Source organism: Ciconia boyciana, chromosome 13, assembly GCF_034638445.1.
Source record: "Ciconia boyciana chromosome 13, ASM3463844v1, whole genome shotgun sequence".
Lineage (NCBI taxonomy): Eukaryota > Metazoa > Chordata > Aves > Ciconiiformes > Ciconiidae > Ciconia > Ciconia boyciana.
In genome coordinates, this window is record NC_132946.1 from 12,787,711 (window position 1) to 12,813,941 (window position 26,231).

Genomic DNA, 26,231 nt, shown 5'->3' on the forward strand with positions numbered 1-26,231 from the left:
GGAAAGTACAACTTAGCAAAGGTGTTGGGAGGAGGCAATACTTTAGGAATAAAATAAAATAGGTTAATTCATATGAAACTATTTCAGTTCTCTCCTGGGATGTACTACAGTCATGTGGGCATCTCTGCTGCCTTCCATTAAAAAAGCAGAAAAGCACAGTTAAGTAGTCACTCAAAGAAAGAGCACCTCCAGTCCTTCAAATGAATCAAAGCTAAGCAAGTACTCAACCAATCCCAATGCTGTTCTTTATTTGAAATACTGCCATTTACATTCTCAAACAGCTTAATGCTGACTCAAAGGAGAATTCTAATCTTCCTATCTCAAAAAAATGTTTGGTTTTGTTTTTTTTTTAAACTTTAATTTTTTGTTTTAAACTTGAGTTTATGCTTATTGTAGTGGAAAGGATAAAGTATTCTGAAAATTAAGATGTGAGTCATCAGATAAATTGTAGGAAAAGAAAGGATTCTCATCAGGGTTTCTTCTTATACAAGGGTCTCTAGAGCACCAGCGCATAGGTTCCATGGGTAGGGCAATGGAACCTATTTTTCTTCTCTACTTATATATGCACATGTGTAAATACATATGAATGCATATACATATTAACAAATAATAGCTTCATGCACAAGTACCACATGACAAGCAGTTCAGTAGCACTGTTGCCTTAGTTCATATTGGTCAGTATAAATTTGTATTTTAAGTTAATGACTGTACAGTTAAGGACTATAATATGCCTTAAAGCAGCAAATGAGTTTAAATATAAAAAGGTGATGTTCTAAATCAACAGTACAATTTTAATTTAATACAACTTCTTAAAAACCCCCCTTTTTATAGTAGGCATTACATCTTTAAATTTTAGAACACTTTATTCTAATTGAAGCAAATAATTTTCAGGCTAATAGTTTTTGGGGGTTTTTTTAACCCTTTTCTACATATAGACTCTTTTAACCATTTATATCCAGCATCCTACACTGGAAGAAGGAAACAACCTTGGACACCATTAAATATACAGAGCATGGACCACTACTTTAGCAATTAATCTGGCATTATGGACATGCAATAAAAATTACAAGCAATTATACATAACACAGTGAAGTATTAATAATCTATGGTCTAAACTACATGTTCCAAGAAAAGGATACCTTGTATTCTGTGTAAAAGCAACTGCCTTAGAAATGAAAAGTCATAAATAAAAAGACACCTGCAATGAACTGCACAATACCTGTGGTGCAATCCACTAAATTTTATAATGAGAGCGATCAGCATTTCTCTAGACTAACAGATAAGCAAGGACAAAAGTTGTTCTTTTTCTTTTTTCTGGGGGGTGGGGAAGAGGAACAAATAACATTTGGAAACAGTATTTCAATCAGATCTACCTTTTGTTCAGTATGTTCTTAAAAAACTAACAACTACTTCATAATCACATTTCCAGTTTAAGAAAAACAGGGTTTTTTCAGTAGAAGCTGATTCATTATTTCATCACACGCTCTGAAAAAGAGCCAACATTACAATAAATACCCAACTCATTTGAAACAGGAAACTGAGTTAGTTCTATATTACTAATCCTTTAGCAAGTCAACAGTAACTAAATGCTGGACATAATTTTTTACCTGACAACTAATAACTGTGTAATGTAATTAACAATGTCTTGTGCTGATCATTCTCTTTGAGAAAGCTTTTTGGGAAAGACCAGAAGTGATGAGTTTGCATTAAGCTCATTCTGCCTAACTCACCAAGCCAAAACAATACCAGTAGGAAGAGGACAGAATACGACTATGGAAGAACACATTTTAAGAAGTATTTTCCCTGTACATTTTCTTAAATCTTTTACATAATACAGAAATTCAACAAATGGGAATTATGGTGACTCAACTGTCAGTCCTCCACACCATCACCCATGTAGCTGCCAAAAATGCAAACACTGGACTGATATCTTGATATCTTCTCATCTATTGTAGCCTAATGCTTACATTTACTTAGTAAAAGCCTGTCCATATCCTACAGCTTGTATATTTTTAGAAGTTCAGTTAACTGCTTTGATAGCACGCTTTCCACATCTACAGGTAAATGAGTTTATTCTCAAAATGTGTCACTGCTCTAAGCTGTGCGGCTTGGACTTTATGCCAGAGGGAGTGTCCTCTGATATTATCAGTATTGCAGACAAATATATTTTCTAAAAATTAAATTTAATAAATTTTTAATAATAATTTTGAAATACAATTTATTTGTTTAAGGTTTAATCTGGATTTCACCCATTAAGCTCCTGCACAGCAGCTCTGATATGACAGAACTTTTGCTTAGCTCACTTGATTTCAGTGTTTTCCCTTCATCACTTGGATAATTAATATTCTTGATGGACTTGATGCACAAAAAGGTCTCTGAGATACTGGACACAATCCCATAACATCTACTAAAGCAACGAGGGCAACTATTTTTTTAGTTGGAGTAAGATCAATACTTAAACACAGAGAATCAAAAAAATTAACGTCTGAAATATTAAGCATTTTTTTCCTTCTTTTGTAAGAAAAAGAACGTTCGAAAATTAAAACCCTAGCAAATACACACACTCTATTTTAGCAACCACATGCCCTCTAGGGCTACAAATGGTACCTGCAAGTTCTTAAGAAGACAACTGCCTGAACAAAAGTTAACTACTTATCAGCTAACACCAATATGACAAATTCTTCTAAGTCTTGATTACAAGAAATGGAATTAATAGTATGTATATTATCATGCACTTTCTTTTCATTTCTAGCCTAACAGCACACTTCTCTACATATTTTAAATCTTTAAACAAAAAGCAAATGTCTCACGCTATAGTAAGATTAACTTAAAACATGACAAGTTACTGTTTCTTAAGCAATGTTAGTGCTGGAGACAGTAAAACTACAGCCAGAGGCCAGAGTTAGGCCAGAGTTACTCTAGAAGTTGTACTGTTTAGTAACACATAAGGTCATCTAGAGATGTATATTTTGATGTTAAATGAACACAGCTATATTGAATTTGCAGACAAATAGCATACTTCGTGATCCTATTCCTTCCAACTTTTTTGTTTCTTCAGTATGGAGACTGCAGTAGTACTCTATGATACTGCAGAAAGAAGAAACTTTATCTTAAATTCATAGTAAGTGCTACTTAGTACTGCATGGTCGTTCTGGACATTACAGACTGATTCCCCCTGGGAATCAAGGAGGGATCTGTTAATCCCCAAGCTCAGCATCCTGTTCAACTATGTGAGTAAAAGCTTCCACACACCAACTTTAAAATGACAGAAGAAAAAGAACTCCAGGGCGGAGGGCGACACACATGATGACAACCAAACCCCAGTATCGGTAAAACAGCACAGTATAGCTGTTAGAGGAATTACCTCCAGTCTCTTAAAGTTCATGAATGGTTTAAGTGCATTTTGAATAGGTGAAAGCAAAATAGAAGAAAATCCTCCTAGGATCAGTTCATTTAGAAAACTAACATACCAGGAAACCAGATGAAGGACTCCAAATTCTTTATGTGCTAATATTTAAACCCTGGAATATTTATTAACAATCTCTTTAAAACAAATCAAAACAAAACCAAACAAAAAAACACCAAACAAAAACAACACACCACACAAGAAGTGTTCCAAATCCAGTGGAAGACAACCTTAATACAATCATCCTTGGTAGTCAATTACACAAACAAGATACTATTTGGGGGTTTTAACTTTAAAAAACAAAACAAAATCAAAAAAACCCAGACAGCAATTTTTCCATGTCATAGACTATTTGGGAAATTGAGGGACTACTTACTCAAGTCAAGAACATCATCTGTCTTTATCAGATCTTCCTCCCTTGTGAGTGGTAACTGAGTTTCTGGCTCATCACGCAAATGCAGTGATAGCGAACGGAGCATAAAGAAAACTCTGATTGCCTTGAGAAATTAAAAAAAGAATATTAAAATACTGCTGCACTCAGTACTACATATTTTAACAGAATCTTACAAATGTATACTCACTTTTACAACCCCTGAGTTCATTGTTATGCAGTAAGTCTACTTTTTAAATTGAGAAAGTAGAATGTAATTTCTAAATTAGTTAAAAAAAGAAGAAGTTGAAACATGCTATTCATTTTCAGTGAAGTAGAAGCAGCAGAGCTTTTATCCCACTTGCACACTTACACAGATTGTGACTGACAGGCAAATGATTCCAGGATTTTACCAGTCCCAAGGAACTTTCAACAGCTGCTCTGTGAAATTAATATTCTTGTTTTGATTTAGAAATTAATGACATATGGTATGCAAAGACTAGATAAAATGCGAAAGAACAATCATTTTATTAGCCACACCTTGAAAGGCACCATATATAATCTTCTTCCACTACAAGAACTGTATTTTGAGTATAGCAAATGAAAAATAATTTTTTATTACTTCCAGTGTTTTGTTTTTTAAAACAGTTTCCTACATAGTAATTATGTGGCATACTGTAAATTAACTGCTGCCTTATAGTAAAACATCAAATTCATGGAACAGCTGCAATGCCTAGGAACTCCCAGATTGCAGGAAGTATTAGGAAAAACAAATCTAAACTGCCCTAAGGCAAAACCTTTCACCCTTCTATTTTTAAAATCAACAGAATTGTGGCTCCTGTGAACCAGAAATGTGAGTGCTTGGCCAGCTATCATACTGTTGGTGGTTTCACAATCTTCTGGCAGAACAGGGATGAAGAGAGGGAAGGCATGTATCTGGCTCCTCCATGAATTGACACCAGAGCAGATGAATTTGGTATGCTGTTGAAATCTAATAGGGCAATATGATTATTCAGAGCAAAGAATGTCAAGGGTATCTAACAAAAATATGATATTAATACTACCTTATGAATACTGCTCTTATGAATAGGAGCAGAGTCACTTTAGAATGGGAGATGATCTCTCCCATTTAGGCAGATTGCATTCTAATGTATTGTGGATTTACTGAAATTAAATAGGATTACTATAAAGCAGTTTTACTACAAGACACTTCAAGAAGAACTCATGGTATTGGGTTTAAAAGTTTCCAAATTCAATCAAGAACAGCAACATCCTTGCATTTTTGGTAACCCAAAAGTCAAACCCAACAGTTTTTGGTGGTTTGTGGGGTGGTTTTTTTTTTGTTTTGTTTTGTTTTTTTTTAATTCAGAGGGCAGCCATCACTCAGCCTTCTTTCACTTATTTTCCCCTCAATCCTCTTTCCCTCCTAGACAGAGCATTAATTTTCCTCGCATATATTTCCTATAAAACTAATGTCACTCATCTCCAAACATGTAATCACATTTACTGCAGAATAATCTACAGAAGTAGGAAAGAAAATTAGAACTTTAGCCTTTGTAAGAAGAAAGGGGGAAAAAAAAAGAATCAAGAACATGAGATGAAACAGGAACTACACTGTGCTTCCTACAGTACTGATAGCCCTCAGTTTGCTAGCAATATCAATATAAACCCAAAAGCATTTGTGACTTCCTATAACATTTTATTAGATCTCAATAAAACAGCAGAGCAGTTCAGTAGCCTAGAATTTTTTTCAGCTGACTTCTGTTTCCGTGGTTAAGTAGGAACAAATATGAATTGCTATCTACATTAAAGAACTACGCATTATGATGAGGTATACTTTGCGCTGATTCCTTCATTTATATATACATTCCATGTGCAAAGAAATAGCAATTTGCAGGGAAACCTACCAGTATCTTATTACATTCACATGAAATAGCATTCTCACAGGTAGTTCAAAACTTTCTCTCAAAGTCTTTGCTTGCTATGTACTCCAAGGTGAGGAGTTCAAGACCCATAACTATTCTTTACTTCCCAAATAAGCATGTAAATGAGTTTGCATTATTCTAGGTGACTGGTAAGCAGTACCATCTTTAAGACTATAGAAATCAGAAGGAAGAAATGCAACCAACAAACAGTAACTGGACTATCAACAATTCAAGAGAGCACCTGATTCTGGGCAGAAGGCTCGATCAAGCAGTAATAGCTGATTTCAGAAAGCAGCCTAACAACTTCTGGTTATTTTAATGTTTTAAGTCAGAGGGTTGGCTGTCTGGATTTTGGAGATGTGCCTTTGATAACCCGAGACATATCTGATTTCTGAGAGTTCCTCCTAAAGTGGTTAAGAGGAAAAGAATTCCCACTTAGAGGGACTTTCTATAGCAAAAGAAGAAGCGAGAGCCTGAAAAGACCTAATCTCTAACAGCTAAGAACTCATGATATAATCACAGTATGGGACTTCTTCACTTGCTAGTGAAATAAAACTTGATAACTTTTTTAGAATTATGCCACGGGATGCTCAGAATTGAATCACTATCTATTTAAAACTGTCAGCAAAAAGGACCTCCAGCAGGTTAAGCAGCAGCAGCAATGTCACAAGATACACCTGAAGTTGAGCATATTGTTATGGCAGTTCAGCCCAAGAGAGGTAGCCTAGCTGGAAGGGAGTAGCAAAGGAATTCTAAGAAATACTAAAACGCCTAGAGCAATGTGATCAGGGCAAGGAGGACCAACCAGAAAGCATTCTGGGAGTTCTTGCTGATGAAAAAATCCCTTCCATCCCAAAGAATTTACAGGAATATTTGTAGTGATTTTTTAATTTCCACCAACAGAAGTTAAGCTATTGCTTATTTAGCACATGAAAAGTCATGGAGCAGTCAGTTTCCATTAACGTGTATTTCTAAGTATTATTCTGTGAAATGCCTCAGAATGATTCTAGGAAGAGAGAATTCTAGGAAGCATTTTTGCTTTCTAAGAACAATACTTTTCAAGATAATTCACTGCACTTTATCAAACTTAACTTGCTGTGATAAAAAAAGTTGTGTGGCTTTTGTTATGAAAACAAAAGTTTGCAGAAGACTCCTGAAAATATGTTTTTTCTTCAAGAGTATTTGAATATACTTACATATACACTTACATAAACGTAAAGCTACCTGAAGAACAGCACTTTTCAAATAATAGTGTCATGCAGAAATATATCTTTAAGACTTACTGGCACTGCAAGGCTTATAGGACACTGCCAGATAAAGGCCAAGAACTGATTGTCTCAAGAATGCTGATAATGTTGTTGTTATTCAAGTCAGTATCACCTCTACAAACTGTGTCAGTCATAAAAAAAAATATAGATATTTTGTTATTTTTCTCCTCACTCTCAAGATCTCTATCATGAATTACTTCAGCAAGATGAACACTGCTGCGTAGAATTGTATTTTTTGCTATGTCTAGAAACAAGCAATATGAAGCCAGTCAGCCTTCCAGTGGAGATTCTTACTATTGGAATATAATGAAAGACTGAGATATCAGATCACAAAATGAAACTGATGATATATTAATGAGTGTCATCAAAATGCCTTTTCATGTAGACGTCTCCACGGTCTAAAAAATTAAAACCCCAGTGCAAGAACATATTGAATTGACTAGACACAAGAAATTGTAGAAAAAAGTTTCTCCACTGGGACAGGTAAATATTATATTCTCTACACACAGGTCTGTCTTCATCAAGTCTTTATGATTTTATGGATGAAGCTTCCAATCAAGCAGCTTTCAAGGAAAAATGTTTGTATTTCTAGAACTGTTCAAAGCCTTTGGCATCATTCTGTCAGGAACGAATGTAAGAAAAATAGTCTTACTTACTCTTCGTGTTCTTTCCACGTCTCCACAAGGTAATCTTTTCACAAAATCAATACCAGTCAGTGGTGTCCCCGTTGGAGGCAACAAGATTGAGGCATCCATCATCAAGTACTCTACATTCATGGGTTTAATCTATAAAAATATTTTAACATTGATTACTATATAGAACAATAAGCATTTGCATCTTTACTTTCAAAATACAACTCGTGGTTGCGTATTTTAAGAGCAAGGAATTGTTCTGAGTTCTGATAATTTTTGGTACCATCTGTCTTATTTTAAGCTCCTTACAGGCAATCTCTATTTTATATTTGCTCATTGTTCCCTAACACAATGTTGAAGTTTCCATACTGAAAAAACACAGGAAAAAACTGAAAGATTAGAGGATAAAAGCTATTTCATGAGTACTAAAAACCAAAGTCTGTCAGGTTTGATTTTAAGTTGACTCAAATTTGTAATTACTTCAATCACAAGACAGTTTCCCATACCATCTTCTCTCTGAAAAGAACTCTCTACTCTCTAATAATGCAATAACTTTCACACTAGACAATTCCCTTCAATCTTGCCACTAACAGAGTCTCTTCCTTACATGGTTGCTTATTTTCATGAATAAATGATGTCTGAAATATCTATCTTTCTGTACCTTTGGGCAATTTTATCCAAGTTGTATTATATACACAAGCACTGGAAACATGAGCTTCTTTTTGCCAAAAAGCCAGCTGGAATGGCTAAAACATATAAAAGCCCTTCACACAGCTTGTATGATATCCTGCATAGAAGAAAAATGCAGTCACATGGGCATTCCAAAATAGCCAACTGTAACTGGAAGCATTCCTGGCCACTTTGCCATGGTCAGATAACATAAAAGAAGCAGACTGAAACAAGGTCCGGAATTTTCACAGTGCAGTCTTGAACTGATGCCTTGCACACATACAAACTCAAAAATAGTCTTTAGCCAATTTTTCTGATCTCAGAACAATTCATCCTCAGTGTCTAAAACACTGGATTAACAAATTCAATTAACGTGTAGAAAGATACAGAAATCTAAATAGACAGCGAGAACAAATGAGAACACAGAACTACAATTTCTGACAAGTGAATAATTATATACCATGTTATTTACACAACTCATCTGACAAGACAACATCAGTGTTACTTAGCAGTTAAATCAGCCTGCCCAACAAGTAATTTGCTAGCTAGGCAAATAAATATGCTTTAAGGAAAACAAAGTTCAAGTTCCAGGGTGTAGCTCTGTCTTTTACAGTAAATTAAAAAAATGCAGTCTCAGAAATATACAACAGAAAAACCTACAGGTATACTGAACCTGCAACATAAAAATGATGCTAGTATCAGTGCCACTTCTCAAACTAAAAGTACAGCGATACTTAACTACTAAAAAAAATAAATGTTTCACTAAATACTTCTGTTATTTAGGTTGGTAAGATTTGCAAGATGCTTCCCATACTAAAAGACTTATTGCAACACACCAACTGTAGATTGTGCTTTTTCAAAAAGACAGCTAGTGGCTGCTCATTAAATCCCTGTACCACTGTGGAAAAAAACCTGTAACTGACTACCCAAACTATTTTTATCCAAATTCTAACCTAAGAATTGAAACAGATAATTAGTTTTAAAACATGTTTACAGGTTAAATATGAACTGTCTGAGATTAAGCTTAGTCATCTGTTAAAACTTTCGCAGCCGGTACTGTGGTGCAGGCAGTATCTCTCCTAGATGAGACAAAGGCCCCAATATTTGCTCGCTAGAACCCTGTTCTCTACTGGTAAGTAAAGTGGCACCACTCAAAACTGAAACCTTGCTGGGCTTCAGAAAGTTACAGCAAGATTTTCACGTTGTTTAATAACTAGGAAAAAAAATTAACCCAATGTCTCATTTCCCAGGATAAAGTAATTTTTGTATATTCACTTTCAGAAAGTAATGGGCTTTTTATTAAATAAAGAGCTGTGAAATTTCACACAAATGATTTCTGTAAGTGTAGACACAACTCCTCAGAGACATAAAAAAGCACCTACATTTGGCTATTCTACTCCCAGAAATAAAGATACCAGCATACTCAGTAGTTATCAATAAGTACTTGTTCTTGCTCCTGTGTTGTATCTGGGTTTGAGGATATGGCAGGGCAGAAGGGATGTCACTTACTGTCATACTCCGGTATTCATCTTCAAACATATCCAGAAAAATTTCTTCTCCCTTCCAAAAAAAGAGATATGGACATATCATGAATCCTTATGGCTATGGAGCCATGCTTGTTTGTTTTTGTTTAATTATGTATGGGGTGTTCCTGTCCAGGACCTGGCAGTGGGGTTGCGGGGGCCTCTGTGAGGAGAGGCCAGGGCTGCCCTGTGCTGGACGCAGACAGTTCCAGCCACCTCCAACAGCCCCACTGCAGGACACAGCTGAGCCCCTCAGCAACACTGATGGCACCTCTGGGAAAACACATTTAAGAAAGGGAGAGAGATTCCTCTGCAACCCGTGGAGAGGACCATGGTGGAGCAGACAGACACACTGCAGCATTAGAGCGGGTGGATATGCCCTGAAGGAACTGCACTCTGTGGAGGACCCACACTGAAGCAGATTTTTTTCCTGAAGGACTGCAGCCCATGGAGGAGAGGACCCACACTAGGGCAGATGAGAAGTGTGAGGAGGAAGAAGCAGCAGAGATGAACTGTTATGGACTGACCCCAAACCCCCATTTCCCATCACCCCTGCACCACTCAGCAGCTATAAGGTAGAAGAGTCAGGAATGAAGGAGTGAAGTTGAGCCTGGGAAAAGGAAGGGGTGGGGGGAAAGTGTTGTTTTAATTTGTCTTTGTTTCTCACTATCTAGATTTATTTCAATTGGCAATAAATTAATTTTCACCAAGTTGGGTCTGTTTTGCCCATGATGGTAATGGGTAAGTGATCTCACTGTCTTTATCTTGACCACAAGATTTTTTCATCTTATATTCTCCCTCCATCCTGTTGAGGAGGGGGAGTAAGAGAGTGGCTGGGTGGACATCTGGCAGCCAGCCAAGGTCAACCCACGACAAGCTACTTATTTTTTGTAAGCCACATTGAGAAAACATTCTTCGAGAATTCTAATAAAAATAGGAAGTTATTTTAGACACTTGAAATCTGTCATGGATTTACTGCTCCTCATATAGAAGTTAATGCCTAGGGCTAAAAATTCTATTTCTCTCACTGTTTACAATTAAAAAAAAAAAAAAGGGCAAAAAGCTGCAGAGTCTCCAATAAGAAAAAAAGATTAAGTAAAATTTTAGATTGTCATTTCAGATAAGACATAAATTAAAAGTAATACCAAAAAGAAACACATTCCATATTAGTGTCAGTGATAAAATCCCAGAAATGTTCTAATAGCGTGGCTCTGTTCCATGAAATACATAGCAGTTGCAACAAAAGCACATGACTGCTAACTTGACCTCCAGTACAAACTCTGCGAGACTTCTAACAGCCTTTTTGTGACATATGTCAGCGTGGTACAGGAAGGGCAGGAAAGCACAGGAATCCTCCAACGAAACACTTTTTTCTCTATAACAAATATGGAGTTCCCATCTTAAAAAAAGTGCTGCCTTGGGCACTACATAGAGACTGGGCTGCAGACTTGCTTCTAATTCCACATTACATAAAGGATTTTTTCTTATGGCATTTTGCATGTATACCTTATAGAAACGACGAAGGAGATGAACACTTTCTTCCCTTGCACCCTAGAAAAGATAAAATAACTGTGTTTCAGGAGTAAATACACCACTTATTCAAAAGTCACATTTTAAAAAAACACCCAAAAACTCATACAGAAGACATTTTCTATTAATATCCCCACACTCATAGCCTTCAGCCCAGAATTTGATAGAACACAGTTCCTGCACTTATGAAAATACAGCTTATGCGAGCTTGTTAGTTTCAAAAGCACTTTTCTTTACATTGTTGAGATGGATGACATACAAATTTCAGAGAGAAAACTAAACGTAAGCCTGCTTGAAAAGTTAGAGTTTAAATAGCAAGTAACAGCAAAGCTGAGGACAGAACATGGGGTATTGATTCTTTATGTTCACTGTACAGAGCCACCAATGGAAAGATGTTCTAGAAGCTCAAATTTCACATTTATGCTTATTGCAATCAGAAATGAAACAAATTCATTCAACTATATTTATTCAAAGACAAGTAATGCCGTGACTGGTAATTTAAAAGAAAATACTTACCTCAAGGCAAGCAAGGTGAACATCTTTTATGATGCTGCCATTTTTAGAAAACACAAGCTGCTTCAGCAACAGGCAGCCAAGTTCTAAAGTTGCCAAACGGATTTTTCCATCTATGAAAAGAAAATTTCAATATACAAAATAGTAGCAGTTTAAGTATTGCTCTTCTCATTACCCGATGTTCTTAAATGTTTCTACTCTTCTCTGCAATTGTCATAAACTTTGCTCCTCTGTCATACACACCCTATCTGACAAGGATGAATGCTGATGTCCATTAAAAAAAAAAAAAAAAAAGAACTGGAAGAGTAATTTAAAGCAGAACCATGCAATAAGAAGGCAATAAAGATTAATACTATTAGAAAAGAAGCCGAAAACAATGCCTTTATCAATCTGAAGCACAGGTTGAATTACATTAAAATTACAAGAGAATCACAGGCATTTGGCATGGGTAAAGTTACAAGATGAAAGGAAGTTTTGTACATAGCATACTAATAAGGCATAGCTTTTCCTTAAAAAGAGTCCAAAGGATTCAGATACAGCCTGGATGCGAGAATCTAGAGGAGTGAGAGTGAAAGAATGCATTGAGATTTTAAGCTGATAGTTTCAGAAGGATTTAAAAAAAAAAAAGGTATTAGAAATGTACAGTCTGAGCTCAGTGATCAATACTAAGACAATATACCCAAGAAACAGACATCTTAGCTTTTGACCCCAACTCCCATCTACTATTTCACAAGTTAGCACTATGCTGCCAGAAACTAAAGATACAAAGGTCAGTACCCCCAAAAAGAGGAGAGAAAGATATGTTCTATACAGCATTTAGCAAGCTTAATAAAACCCCACTATTTCCACCCCTCCCCAAAAGTGCTTTTGTTTAAATAAATGGATTTCCTCATCTTGCACTCTTTCCTTCTGCAGTATGTACAAACTCTTTATATATAAACGTGCTTTTAATCTGTTACTGGCACATCAGCATAACAAGTTAATACTCTGTAGATCAGTCTTGTGAGTCAAACAGACATTAGATTTTATCCTGCAGACAGTCAGGGATTTGATAGTGTGTCAGTTTCCGGGGAAAACCAGTTCTACTCATTTGAAGTTTTAAGAGGGGAAGTGCAGGGAGAAGAGCCACGGCTTGAACAAAAATCATGTTTCCATGGAATAGGTCACTAAGCCTTGTATCCCTCATTTCACAAAAAAGTTGATGTCAAGAAAAAAACCCCCACATTTTCTGCAAAACAGTTCAGAACTGAAAATACAGTCTGTGATTAAAAAAGATCATGGGAAAATTTGCTATCACCTCTAGAGACAAAGGACTGCTATAAGAAAATGGTACTATATAGTTTCCAAGACTACTTTTCCACTGCAATTACTTTTACAAGCAAAGGTGCCACAGATCATGTTTTTAGGATGAAATCCTACATTAAGCTGAAATCACTATATATCTCATCATTTTTGTTTATTCAAAAACACAGAAAGTAGGAATTAAGACAACAGATCCCTGTATAGTTCTGAGTATAAAAACAACTATTCAGCAGAAATCCAGAGTTTCTGGTTCCTCAACAACCAAGAAAAACCTGATAGTTGTCTTTCACAGACCGTATCTACTTATTGTTCATAGAAGAGCATGCTAAACAGATGCTTTCTCCTCAAAGACAAGAGGCTAGGTAGCATTTTTTTTTTTCATCTTCAAAAATTTCAGCTTGGCAAGAAAACAAATATTGGAAAAGTGATACCTGGTTGTGCAGCATAATTCATTATCCTGATGAGCCCTTCTGCAAGCACATGATTATACGAATTTCTCTCTTCAGCATGTTGAGCTGGAAGTTGAATTCTCTCCAGCTTGACTGGGTCAATTCCTTTTGTGGGGGATGAAAGAAGAAAGGTAAATTAGAAAACAGGAGTATGCCTCAAGGTAAGTATTTAATAGACGGTAGCAGTTTTCTCAGAAAAGTATAATTAGCAATACAGAACTGGGGAAGTTAGTTTTTAATTTCTATTACAAGGAAAAGGAGGAACAACAGAAAGACTAAACACATTTATGTATCTCAGCCTTAAATGGAGCCTACTGGGTGAAGACACTCAAATCCCAAAGTGGTTGGTGACATCCAAACCATTTTGCTGCATCTGGAATTCTCAGACTATTTGTACGCATCTAAATCAAATCAAAGTCATGCCATACATCTGAAGAGCATAAAGGCTAAAGGGGAAAAGACAAAAGTCTGATTTTAAATTCCGTTTTGGTAGTAAGTGATCAGTTCATATATGTTTTAAAAAAATAGGAATTTTATTTTGTAACTAGTAGCCTCTTATTTAGTACCCTCCTCAACGCAAGTCACAGATTCTCACTGACTTCCTGTATAAGGAAATGAAACCCATCTTTCTTCAACCTATTCCTCTAAAATAGCAAAATTATTTCTCAGAATAGACTGGTTACTGTAAGACCTCTTAGAACAAAACGTAGTTATGGATTGCTGAGAATCTCCCTGTCCTTGTTCTAAAGAATGGTAATAAACAACCCCATAAAACAGAAAATTACTATATTGCGGTTTATAGTTTCTTCCAACCCTGAACTTGTCTACATAACAATGCCATCTGTGATAACCGATTTATTTCTTCACTAAGAATATGTATTTGGAACAATTAATAAAGGTCTGTTTGAAGATTAATGACAGTGATGCAAACGTCCTCTGTCACGATGAGACTGAAGAAAGGGGTAGAAGGGAAGGAAGCGTTCAAGGAACCAGGGCAATCGGAGTATTAGTGTTCACAATCTAACAGTTTTAAGAAGAGCTACAGTCTTCCTTCTGGAAAGGAAAGCTGCTTATGAGTAACATTTCTTAGAGAACTTCTCTATGCAGATTAAGCTCTCACAGAAGGACATGGTCATTAACCAGCAGAAAACCATTAAGGAGACTGAGAAAATATGGGGGAGGAATGAGGCAGGACCAGGCAAGTGTTGAACAAAGTGGCCAAATTGAAATCATGGTGAAAGAATTGATATTCAGCATCTTTAATTTGGTTGTCTGCCTGCCAAGGATGCAGAGTTCTGCATTCTTGAGATACAGTACGTGCTCTAGAAACATATATGAAGGGCTCCTTCTGGGATTAAAGATCTCTCAGATACAATTTGCAACAAATCTATTTAGCTGCATACATGTACCTCTTGGGGTTCTTTCTTCCCATTCACACAGATATTTCTTGCTGGTGAAAAACAAGCACATTTTCTTTAAACTCATTCAAGAACATGGTGCAAAATGCAGACTCGGTATCCAAATGGAAGGAGTCACGATCAAAAGCCTCAATAGGGTGTCTACATTTAATGACAGAGACTGAGAACGCTGCTCCTTTAGAAGCAAGGCCTGAAACCAAAGCTCTTGGTTAAGCTAGGGCAATTAAGATTTTTTTTGAATGTGTTCTGTTGTAGCCTTCTCCACAGTGCCAGAATGAGTAGGATGGGGGGGAAAAGTGAAATTCAAACAGACCAGCTAGAGAATCAGAAACATATCTGAAACAGCCAATATACTGAAATAGAAAACTGCAACTCATTTTCCTGTGGTGTAGAGAGGACAAGCTTGTGTTGCATTCCGTCACACGAAATCATCCTAAATTTCCAATTCATTGCCTGTTTGTTTGAACTGATTCAAGTGCTCACTGGAGCATTTATCATCTCTGTCAGATAGACAGTAAATAGATAATCAAATCCTAGACACACAACTCCTAAAGATTTATTGCCCCCGGAAACTGGGGAAACAACTTGGCCTCTCCATGTTTGGAGAGTGACCTTCATGCCCTTTTGCAAAAGAAAAGGATCATTGACCCATACCTTGAGAAAGTCTGTAAGCAGACACATCTCTTGCATTATATATCTTAATTCAGATACAAACATTGGCTCCAGCTCAATCCTGAGGCACCTTCCATGACTGATACTGAATTTGGTGTAGAAAGGAGCAGCTGTACAGCTCCTGAGCTTTTAAAGAACATTCCACTCTTGCATCAAACACGGGCACTGAATCAGCAGCTTGTAAAACCCCTCCTCTTCAAGACACAGAGGCACTGATTCCATGGCCCCCAATGCTGAAAGCAGTCTATTACAGGGCACAAGAGGAGTGGGTTGGTGAAAGACAGTGAAGACCAAAACTGGATGTCATTGTCTGTCTAGCACGTAAGATCTAGGGTCAACGATAGGGTGAGAAAGGACAATAGCTTCCAAAGAGCAACGGGATATTGTAAATTGTTGACAAGGAAAGCCAATGAGTATAGCCTAAAGAATTTTTCATTTAGAGAGGACTAATGTGACCACCAAAGAATGAAGTGTAGATTTTGACCCTTTAAATGCATAAAAGGTATATCCAGTTTTAGGGCCAGGATACTTTTAGTCTCTTAAAAGGTAGATATTTCACTGCCCGTTGGTATTTCTCTTGGTAACCCTGGATATTGGGTGAAAAATAAACAGCACAGAGATCGCTGAAACTAAGCAGCAAGAGGTTGTATCTGCTGCATTCCTCACTGTTTAAAGCAATACTAGAGATGTAAGCAAATCATCTTTAAAACAAGGGAGGATATCAGACTTTTTTTCTGGGAACAGGATATTGAAGAGTTACTAATTACACTGAAAGCAAATACAGTAGGCTGAAGGACTATGGTCTTAAATACAAGAATTACAACCCTAAAGTGGAGGCTTACTCCTTTACAATGACATTGAAAGACTTCTGAGGACTCTCTGAAGCTACAACAGCTACAACTAATGATTCTGGCTATTCACGGCTTCAACTAATGAATTTTAAGAGGAGAATTCATCTCAGACATGAGGGGTTTTAGCACAGTAATGCTCAAAAGTCCCTCAGTGAAAGACATTTTCTGGAAGAAGTATACTGGTTGCAGGGGGGGTGGGAAATCAGAGATGCAAGTCAGAGAGGGCTAGAGCAAGGCAAAGCTGTGGTGCTATCTCTGGTGATATTAGTTGTGTTATTGTCTCTTGTCATAAGAGACTGTGAAAGCCCTGAAATTGTCTGCAAATTATAATCTCAGAGAAGCATTCCTTCATTCCTGGAAAAAGATAAAGACATCAAGAGGATGGAGGAGAACAGGAGGGGCATAGCTGAGCTAGTTGCCTCAAGACTCATTTCCACTCTACTTGCCCATTAGAGGTACCCTAAAGATAGAACAGAATCCTTACTTTTAATCATGCCATCACACCTGATGCTCTTTTGCTCAGTTTACTGTAGCAGTTGATTCATTTAAATTACTAATATGTTATAGAAACTATCCTCATAGGCAGAAAATAGCTTAAATTCAGTTCTCGATTCCTGAAACACATGATTATTCACATGTATGAGATGTTTACATTATTGCTCCATAAGGACTCTATTTAAAATGCACACAAAGATAAACAGCAAAAAGCTAACCATAATCAACCCTTAGAAAAGGTTGCATATTCTCATACTATCTGAATTATAATGAAGTACACATTTAACATAGTTTTGCTAGTTTATAAAATAGTCCAGCATCCTTGGGAGACTTGCAAGATGTATTATGGCATAGAACACCGACAACTTATACAAGCTTTCAATCAATTATGGTAAAATGGATCAGAAGACCGTTGAGGAATTGCATAGTACAAAAAGAATTACTGAAGGACTGTCAAAGCTGGATAGAAATAGGCAATACATGACTTCCATAATCACATCTGATTCTCAGGCCTTGTGCATTATCTATATGTTTAAAGTATACAAAGATTTAATTTTAACATATGGGGACGAGTTTTACATTTTATACTTGACTTACATGTAGCAAAGCAATCACAGTACATGCAAAGTGGGAAAGAATTGGATCCCATATATATGTAGATTGAATATAGTGGGCTTCAACTGAAATTAAGAGATTGAAAATGAAACACCATAATCTTATTCCAATTCTAAGAAACCTATGGAAGGGAAGTTATTTGATGTTCACAAAGCTTTCTACCACATCATTCTTAAAAATGTGATCCTTAGCAACTGTTTTTACTTACAGCATACTTATTTCTGCTTCCCCCATATAAAGAATTTCTCACCATTTAAGGCATGCATAAACACAAGTTACAAACAGATCATGCCTGTCTAAAACCATGTGTCTCATTTAGTTTTCTCTGGAAAAAGCAAAAATTGCTTACCTTTGTTGTGTGACATTGCATATAGAAGACAGAGCACAAAGAGGGCATAGTAATCATCTTCAGCACAGTCCAGTGCATTATAGACCATATCAAGAAAAGGCCTGTGGAAAGGAGTAATTTTAAAACAGTTAAGAAGAATAAGACCATATCTACAGAGAAATGAGTAACTATCTTGTTCTACATGTAGCTAATTGAAGAGGCAAATTTACAGTAATGCACATTTTCAGGCATTAAACAAAAATTAACCCGTTTAAGAGTACTCAGATTATAGCCAAGCCTTGTATTTACATTCTGACATTAATTCTGATGTTTTAACAGGATTTGTTACATAATACTTTCCCAATAATTGACTGTTTACACATTTACTGGGTTGTTTGTAGCACATTTAGTATTTATGCAGAAGCATTGTACAGTTTGTTTTAAGTGTATACATAAGTAAATTCAAGGAGCTGCTATCACTGTTGCATTAAAAAAAAAAAAGAAAAAAAAGACTACCTTAAAACTGATGTACTAAACGGAGTTGGAAAGTTTTTACTATTACAAGAAAGCAGTTTTCACCAAAAGTTTGGAGGAAGCTAGGTTATTCTAAAACGAACTGTCAAAAACTTCACCATCAAACAGTTATAGAAAAGAAAAATTAACAAGGAGGAAACATTTGAATGGAAAACAGAAAGCTTTGGACTGCAGATAAGCTTTGTTTTCCTGGGTTTAAGCATGTGTGACCTACGACACATATACAGGAAGTTACAAACAGTGCCAAGTTCACCCTTCACCTGTACCCTGAATAGACCAGAAAAGTCAATTTAATCCAGAAGCCATCTGGACAGATCAGATATGGCTGAGATTCAGCTGATGTTAGCACAAGCCTGATGGCAAGGCAACTTGGCTTCTTGTCTTAAGCAGGCTTGCATCCAGTCAGTTCAGAGTGCAAGTAGAAATTACACCCATTTTCACAGGTGGCCCTGACAGAAAACAAAACAACAAAAGAAAAAAAACCAAAAAAACACAAAAAACCAAAACCTAAAAAACACCAAACAAACAAAAAAAATCAGGGAAGTGTCAGAGTCACCAGAAGAAGAGAGTTTAGAACCTTGATTGAAAAGGGATATTCCTCAAAGTATTTTTTTAACAGTGAAAGGAAAAAAAAAATCTCCTTACATTATCTAAATTACATCCAAATAAAATACATTAAAATAACACCCAAAGTCATAAAAACAAATACATTTTCCTATCTTCAGACCTAGCAGACAAGAAACATGCAGTACAAACTCATTGCTGTGGTTAGCTATGGGTCAGAAGGGCTACCAAAGATCAGAACACAACATATTTCAATACCTATTCCAGACCTGCGGCACCCTCATGGTCACAGTTAATGTATCCCAGTAAGCCACACAACCAAAGTCATAACAAGGAATTTAACACTTCCCGTCAGCTCCACGCACATTTCAACAACACACTCTCTTTTACTAAAACAAGGCTATGACAAGAATAACAGAACACACTGTTCCTCTGCTCAGTTAATGACATTGCAGTCATATGTTTGTGCATGTCTGAAGCTGGATCACAAGCATCCTCTACGATATACTTAAATGCCACTGAGTTATGAACCCTCTTTGCCCAAGTTCAACACGGCTGTATGTACTTAAGCCAAATTTCCCACACGATGTTCCTGTTGTAGACCTCAAAAGAACATAACTATTCAAGCAAAAACAGCCTAAAGAATTAGCAATGTTGAAAATAAACCAAGAGTGCCTTCAGTCTTCTTAAGCATCAAACAAGCCCTACAAGCCTCGTGACATCCTGAAACAGGGTGCTTTACACACAGTGAAGGGAGTTCAGCTTCAAAGTCTAAATAAGAAAGAGGACCAAGATATCCAGGTTCAAAATTATTAAAATACTTAAAAGCTAGATAACACTAGGTCTGCTGTCAGACCAACAAAAGATGGTAATTACCCTAAAAACTGACCTATGATATCAAAGTAATATTTATTTTATTAAAACCAATGTTTTAGGAGGTCAAAGCTGCAGAAATATCAGCAGCTGTTGCATTAACACCAATATTCCATGGTCTTAAACGATTCTGTAATCTTTAATGCACTTTTCATTGTTTTTCCCCCACATACGACTTAGATTTGTGAAATTGCATAACTTTAAAAAAAGATTATTACACCAGTGAGAGAAATAATTTTCATTCCAGATGCTTCTTCACAGCATCTATCTATCCACATTATCAAAGTCTCAATCGCAATAATCTGAAGCTGAAACAACTTCTAGGAATGCCACTCATCAACAGGTCCTAATATAGACTAAATATATGATAGACCCAGAAACACTTCAGCTGTAAGAAAGTAGCAACAGAAGGCACAACATAGCACTAAGGTTTTGCATTCTGGAAAAAAACTTTGCTGTGTAACATATGATAAAAGCAAGTTAATTTAAAACAAACCTTTAGGCTTAAACTTTGCAGTACTGAGGCACATCAAAATAAGATTACACCAAAAATACTTAAACTTTCTCTTTTATGTTCTTCACAGTAGTAAAAGGGCTAAGGGAATTGAAAACTTCACTTACCTTTTACAGCTACAGATTTTTAACTGCAAACTGTGCTGTTTTCCATTTATTTTTCAACAACTACTGAACAACTTTCAAAACCCACTTCTAATATTAAAGGCTATATGGCAAGTATTTTCAAATTTATTTCTTAACTCTGTAAGCATTTTCTTCCTTTACTAGCCTTTTACTAGTGACTTGATAGAAGAAACAGATCAAATGCCATACAAGTATTCTTTGGATTATTTATTCTTGTGGAGTGTGTCCACAATTGAAGACTTGCAACACATTAGGAATCACTATCACCACAATCATTAATGATTATTCCAGTTATGGAAGTTTCTCCCACTTCAAGCATGGAGTAAAAGATCACTGCATTTTCCACTATCACATGGCTCACCTTACCCACAAGACTCAGTGATTCAAATCAGTGTAGGAAAGAAGCTATACACACTCAAGCAAATTTCTTGAGAGATTTAGCTACTGTCTCAAATATTACATTTGGCATACAGAATAACACAAAATCTTAAGCTATAGCAGCTTATCCACCTATATTTCCAAAAATTCACGTACAAAATTAAGGCCAGAAATGCCCTTCACAAGGTCTATCCTTATTTTAAAAAAATTTTTAGCTCTGCCCATTCTTTGATGCTGTTTATTTTTAGCAAAGATGCAGGATGCTGTCAGATCACATCTGCAGATCAAGAGTCCTGAAATGCAGACATTTGCCAAATGCATTGGCATCTCACATGTAAGTATTTTGCACTTTTCAAGACCTGAGCATCCTAGTTGCTTTAGTATTCAATGCAGTCATTGCCAATTTCTTTCTAAAAGCCATTTGGCACATACTTTAGTCAAAATATCAATAATATAGAACAATGTATTTTAAAGCCAGTTCAAGTCAAGCTTCAATTTCATTTTTACAATGAAATTAAATGTTATCTTTATTAATTAATGTAATCTAAGCTACAGTAGAGACAGAATGAAGTTCTGGGAATACTAGGCAGCATTTCCCAAGTTTAAAAATAAATTTGAAATACTATTGAACATGTGCATTTCCCCAAGGGACACATTCGCAATTACTTTTGTGTCAGAGATGGCACCTGCGGCTTCTTTCCTTCAGCATTCTAATAACAAGAACGCAAAATTCTTACTGAGAAGTGTCTTATGGGTATTTAATATATCTCAGTTTAAATTTTGAAGTCAGGGCTATCTGCTCCCAGAAACACTTAAAAACTGCATTTCCAAGAGAAGTTTTCAATAATCCTAAAATATACTAATGGACCTTGGAAACCATACATAGGTTAGTAGGGTGTATTCGTAACCACTACTACTAAAATTCTGCAAAATTCAGCCCTGAACTGAGGAATTTTCCTTGTTTTTTCCCTGTAGGTGTATACAAAGTTGACAGATGTGACCATAAATATCAATAAGAAAACTTCTTCTGGCTTAATTTAGAGGTTTAGAAAATTCTGGAATTAAAACATTTATATTCTGGTTTTATTGTGTTAATATTCTGTAATTTAACTTTACCAACTTAAGGCATCACAACTGCCATAAAGGAAAGCACAAACTTTACAAAGGAATAGGACCATTTCTGAAACTGATCAGTAGAGAGGCCATATCCCATTTTTTTGTTGCCTCACTTATTTGTGATCCACAAGAACCCCTGTAATTTTAATTGGAGGCAGATTTGAAACATCCCTTAAGAGAAGTGAGAGAGTTAATGGGAGGGCAAGTAAGGAAGCAATCCAGCAAAATATACTACAGTTCCTTTAATACCTGTTCCAGTTTGTTATCTCACTCCCAGAGGCAGCTGCACTCTTTTCTTCATCTGTTGTATTCTGTTCTGTCACAGTAGAGATAGACAATTCTGACAGTTTACACCTCTCCATGATTACCATCTCTATTTCTAAAAAAAACAAAACAAAAAAAACCACCCACTAAAATTTGATATTTTTAACAAACAGTTATTGCAAGCTCTTTTGCATTAAAAGTGACTGATGTAACTACATATAAGAGGTATAACCATAACTCAGAAAGGTTAACGAATGAATAGATGTAGGCAAATTTTCTTCCCAATAAAGAAGTTTGCTTACATTTCTTTAAGGAATTTAACTGCTATAAGAAAATTATATATATACATAATACATATAAAAAATATACAGATTATTTTGGCAAATAAACAAGCAACAGTAATCCCCCTCCCCTCCAAACCACAGGAAGATAAAACATAGAACCTCTTCCTGGAAAAAAATTTATTTGTGAAAATGCTGGTGAGATTGGGGCATGGGTGGACATCAAGTTTCATAGAAGGTGTAAATAGGTCTCTACAATTACAGCGAACAGGATACCTGGTCCCAAGTGCTTCATACCTATTGGCTTTAAGTAGAAATATTAGGACCAAATCTAGCTTTTGCTTAAGAATTTGAACAAAGATGACTACTAAATGCACCAGTTTAAACAGTAGATCCTGTCGTATTTTCTTCAAATCATGGTAGACAATACATCATCAGTTATTTGACATCATTTAAGGAAAGCCTTCTCAAACAGACTGTTTACCTAAATCAAAATGCAGCGATGTTTGGAGAGGGCTGTCAAAGCATAAAGGTCTTGTTTCCAATTGCTTGCATGCAATTCTGCCACATTTTTCTCAATTTATGTCTAAAGTAAAGACTAGTTTCTGATGTACATCCTTCTAATAGTTACTGACTAGTAAAATAAACAGTTATGATACGCTGTAAGACCACTCATCCTATAAAAACAATTCTTCTTAAGATTAGCATTATGTAAAAAATCTGAAAATGTGCAATTAAAAGACCTAAAAGTTAAAAATGTTTTCTCCAGTTTTGAAGTCTTTAATATCATCTTCTACCATGTACTGTAATTTTTAGCACACTTATTGAATTTTATCATTGAAACATATATCAAATACTCCTGACAGTCTTACAAAGGTAAAGTGGCTACACCATTTGCCTTACCACAAAATGAAAAGTTACAGAAGTTGTGAAGTCTACTTACAAAGTCCCCCATAATCATGTACACCTAGGTGCAAGGCATGCATTTGTGATAAGGGCCAAAGACTACAGGAAGATATGAAAACACTTTCATAGTTTTTGATCAGATTATAAGTACATGTTCTGACAGAATGATTTAATATGAGAAAAAAAACACAGCCAGACTGAAACAAATTTAATAGTTTAATGTTTACCTAGTGCAACAAGAAAGTAATTCATGTAACAGATCACACCTAAGTCCATACAGTAAATAAAAGTATCCAAATTGTAAGCATCATTTTTTTTTTGCTGGTATACTCACCTTCATTTTCACTGCTTGTTCTGATGCCCTTTGAACTCGCTTCTGTACCTTTAGTTTTATCTAGGTCATCTTGGTTATCTTCAGATCCTCTCTCCTCTTCATCTTCTTCACCAACATTTTTATAGTTGGGTCTTTTCTGCACCCTCTTCTTCCCCTTCTGTTTGTTAATTTCAAGAGACCTCTCAAGTGTTTCTGTTGGTTTTATGAAACATCTGATACTTGACTTTGCCTATAAATTTGAAGAGTTTACACTGAGTTGCAGCAAGACATTTTTAACTCTAATTGATAAAGAAACTTCAGTTCATATAAAAAAGTGTTTTTAGAACGTAAATTAGCATACCACTTATATCCTAAAGATCTATCATTAAAAAATATGCCATCTTGAGACACGAAGATATAGAACTACCTATTTCATCAATAGAAGTTTATTAATTTTTTTTCCCTTCTTTGAACCTTCTTAACAGGCGAGACAGCTAGTACATATAAAATTAAGACACCTTTTGCAAAAAGGATAAAGGCAGCAAAATTCAAAATGTGTGTTGACAGCAATGTATTAATATTAAATGCCTTTGGCAGCAGCAAGGACACAACCCAATGCTCTACGCCACGAGCCTTTTTTGAATCTTAAGCTTCCCTCAACAGCATACTAGTCCCTATATCAACTAGGAACAAATGGCACTGACATCAACCTTTTTTGGGCCTCCAGACATGGACTTACCAAGTCCAGAAAACCAACACCACTTCATTTGTTAGACTTCAATATACTTGTGTTCTACCCAAAGATATCAAAAGTTTATCTTTGACTTTCAAGTCAAAACACTGTTTTTGGACAAGAAGGCAAGCAGTATTCAATCAATACCTGATTTTCCTGATTATTAACTTACAGAGCAAGAAAATAATTTAGATGACAAATTTCTCCGAGAGGAAATAAGTATTTCCAAGAGTCTGTGCCATTGTAACAGAGAACAATGTATTCTTACAGAAAGACACAAGACACTACAAGAAGTTCTGCGACTAGCAGAACTAACAAAACTTGGTTTCCTACAATTTTGCAGATTGTTTCTGAGCTGTGATGCTTTGAGCTCCCTTCTCACTTGTTAGGCCTGCCAGCTGGATTACCAGAGTACATGTTCTCTCTCACCCAGAGCTATAAACATTGATCAGCCAAACTTCTCTGTTACTGAGAAATTAAACACATGGTTTGGGGGCTTCCTGCCAGCACAGGTTTATGCTGAACAAGACTGCTACAGAAACTTCATTACCTTTCAGATCTCAGTACTTCAACCACATTTAGCTGACGCTGGCTAAAGGTTTAAAAATTTAAGGGCAAGCAAAAGAAAAGAAGTAAGATTAGAGTAAATACAAAATTGATTCCATTCCTTGCCTTTGGTGACTCAAGTACAACAAGCATTGAAGATGAGTGCATCAAGGAGACCTCAGAGAAAAAGTTTGGAAAAACCCCTCCCTTCACTTAATAAGGAACACCTATACATAAAAAATAAGAGATTATGAAAAGATCTGGGAAGAAGCCTTCTACAAGTCAAAAGGCCAAAATGTTTCTCTGAATCTTCTAACATTTTTTAAAGGTTTTATAGAAATCTTGCATAAGTCACCTTACACTTGGCACTGAAACAAACCATATAGTAGGAGGAATCTTTCACAATACCAAAAAAACCCACAATGTGAAATTTACGACACATGTCCCCCAGTAACCTCTCTGATATATTTTTAGTCTGATCAAACTGCAACACAGGAAGGTTATAAAACAATTAGAGTTACAACCAGACTATTGATGGCTTTTATTGATGGCTTCTGGTCTGAAAAGTCATAAGAAAAGGGAAGAACACATTAAGTCCTATTCTTTAGGGGAAAAAAAAGTAGCATGCAAGTTGCATAATGCATTTTCCCCTTCCTGCACTCACTTCTTACAATTGCTTCCTAGAACCCTGTAGCTACTTTCTTTATGAAGAATGTATGTACTTAACATCCTTGCATTTCTAATATGGTGTTAGCCATATGAGCAAAATAACAGAAGAGACCACTAGACAGTGATGTGCACGTAAACACTGAACCATGGTCTGGTCCATCTCAAGAAAGAATGCTGAGAAAAAGTCAACATACATATTCTGTTCTGCTAAATATAACAAGGCTATATATTTAAAATATTCTAAAATCAGACTTAAAATTAATTTACATAGTATATGGTTTATCTAAGTTGATTATACAGTTTGAGATACTGCTACTTTATGCTTTTTAAAAGTCTTTCAACCATTATTTTCAATTATGGCTTATCTTGTGCAATGTTTGCTGGTAAAATAAGGCAGTACCAGTAACAACTTTTACGGGAAGGAGAAAGTAGGTTAAACAAGAAACCAA

At 35.9% G+C, this 26,231-nt stretch overlaps 1 protein-coding gene across 9 annotated transcripts in view; it reads right to left on the bottom strand.

Annotated features, from left to right (window-relative positions):
- CLEC16A (C-type lectin domain containing 16A) overlaps nucleotides 1–26,231 on the bottom strand; it is a 190,136-nt gene that overhangs the window by 142,916 nt on the left and 20,989 nt on the right. For all 9 annotated transcript variants that reach the window (XR_012045029.1, XR_012045027.1, XR_012045030.1 and 6 more), the window contains exons 10-18: nucleotides 23,856–24,084; nucleotides 22,320–22,449; nucleotides 17,988–18,088; nucleotides 13,570–13,692; nucleotides 11,840–11,949; nucleotides 11,300–11,344; nucleotides 9,780–9,830; nucleotides 7,626–7,754; nucleotides 3,783–3,903 (exon numbers count right to left, since the gene is read on the bottom strand). Coding sequence is in view for 5 of the 9 variants with exons in the window: in XM_072878557.1 (XP_072734658.1) it covers nucleotides 3,783–3,903; nucleotides 7,626–7,754; nucleotides 9,780–9,830; nucleotides 11,300–11,344; nucleotides 11,840–11,949; nucleotides 13,570–13,692; nucleotides 17,988–18,088; nucleotides 22,320–22,449; nucleotides 23,856–24,084 (1,039 nt within the window). In the remaining 4 variants the exon portion in view is untranslated. The remainder of the gene's footprint in view (nucleotides 1–3,782; nucleotides 3,904–7,625; nucleotides 7,755–9,779; nucleotides 9,831–11,299; nucleotides 11,345–11,839; nucleotides 11,950–13,569; nucleotides 13,693–17,987; nucleotides 18,089–22,319; nucleotides 22,450–23,855; nucleotides 24,085–26,231) is intronic.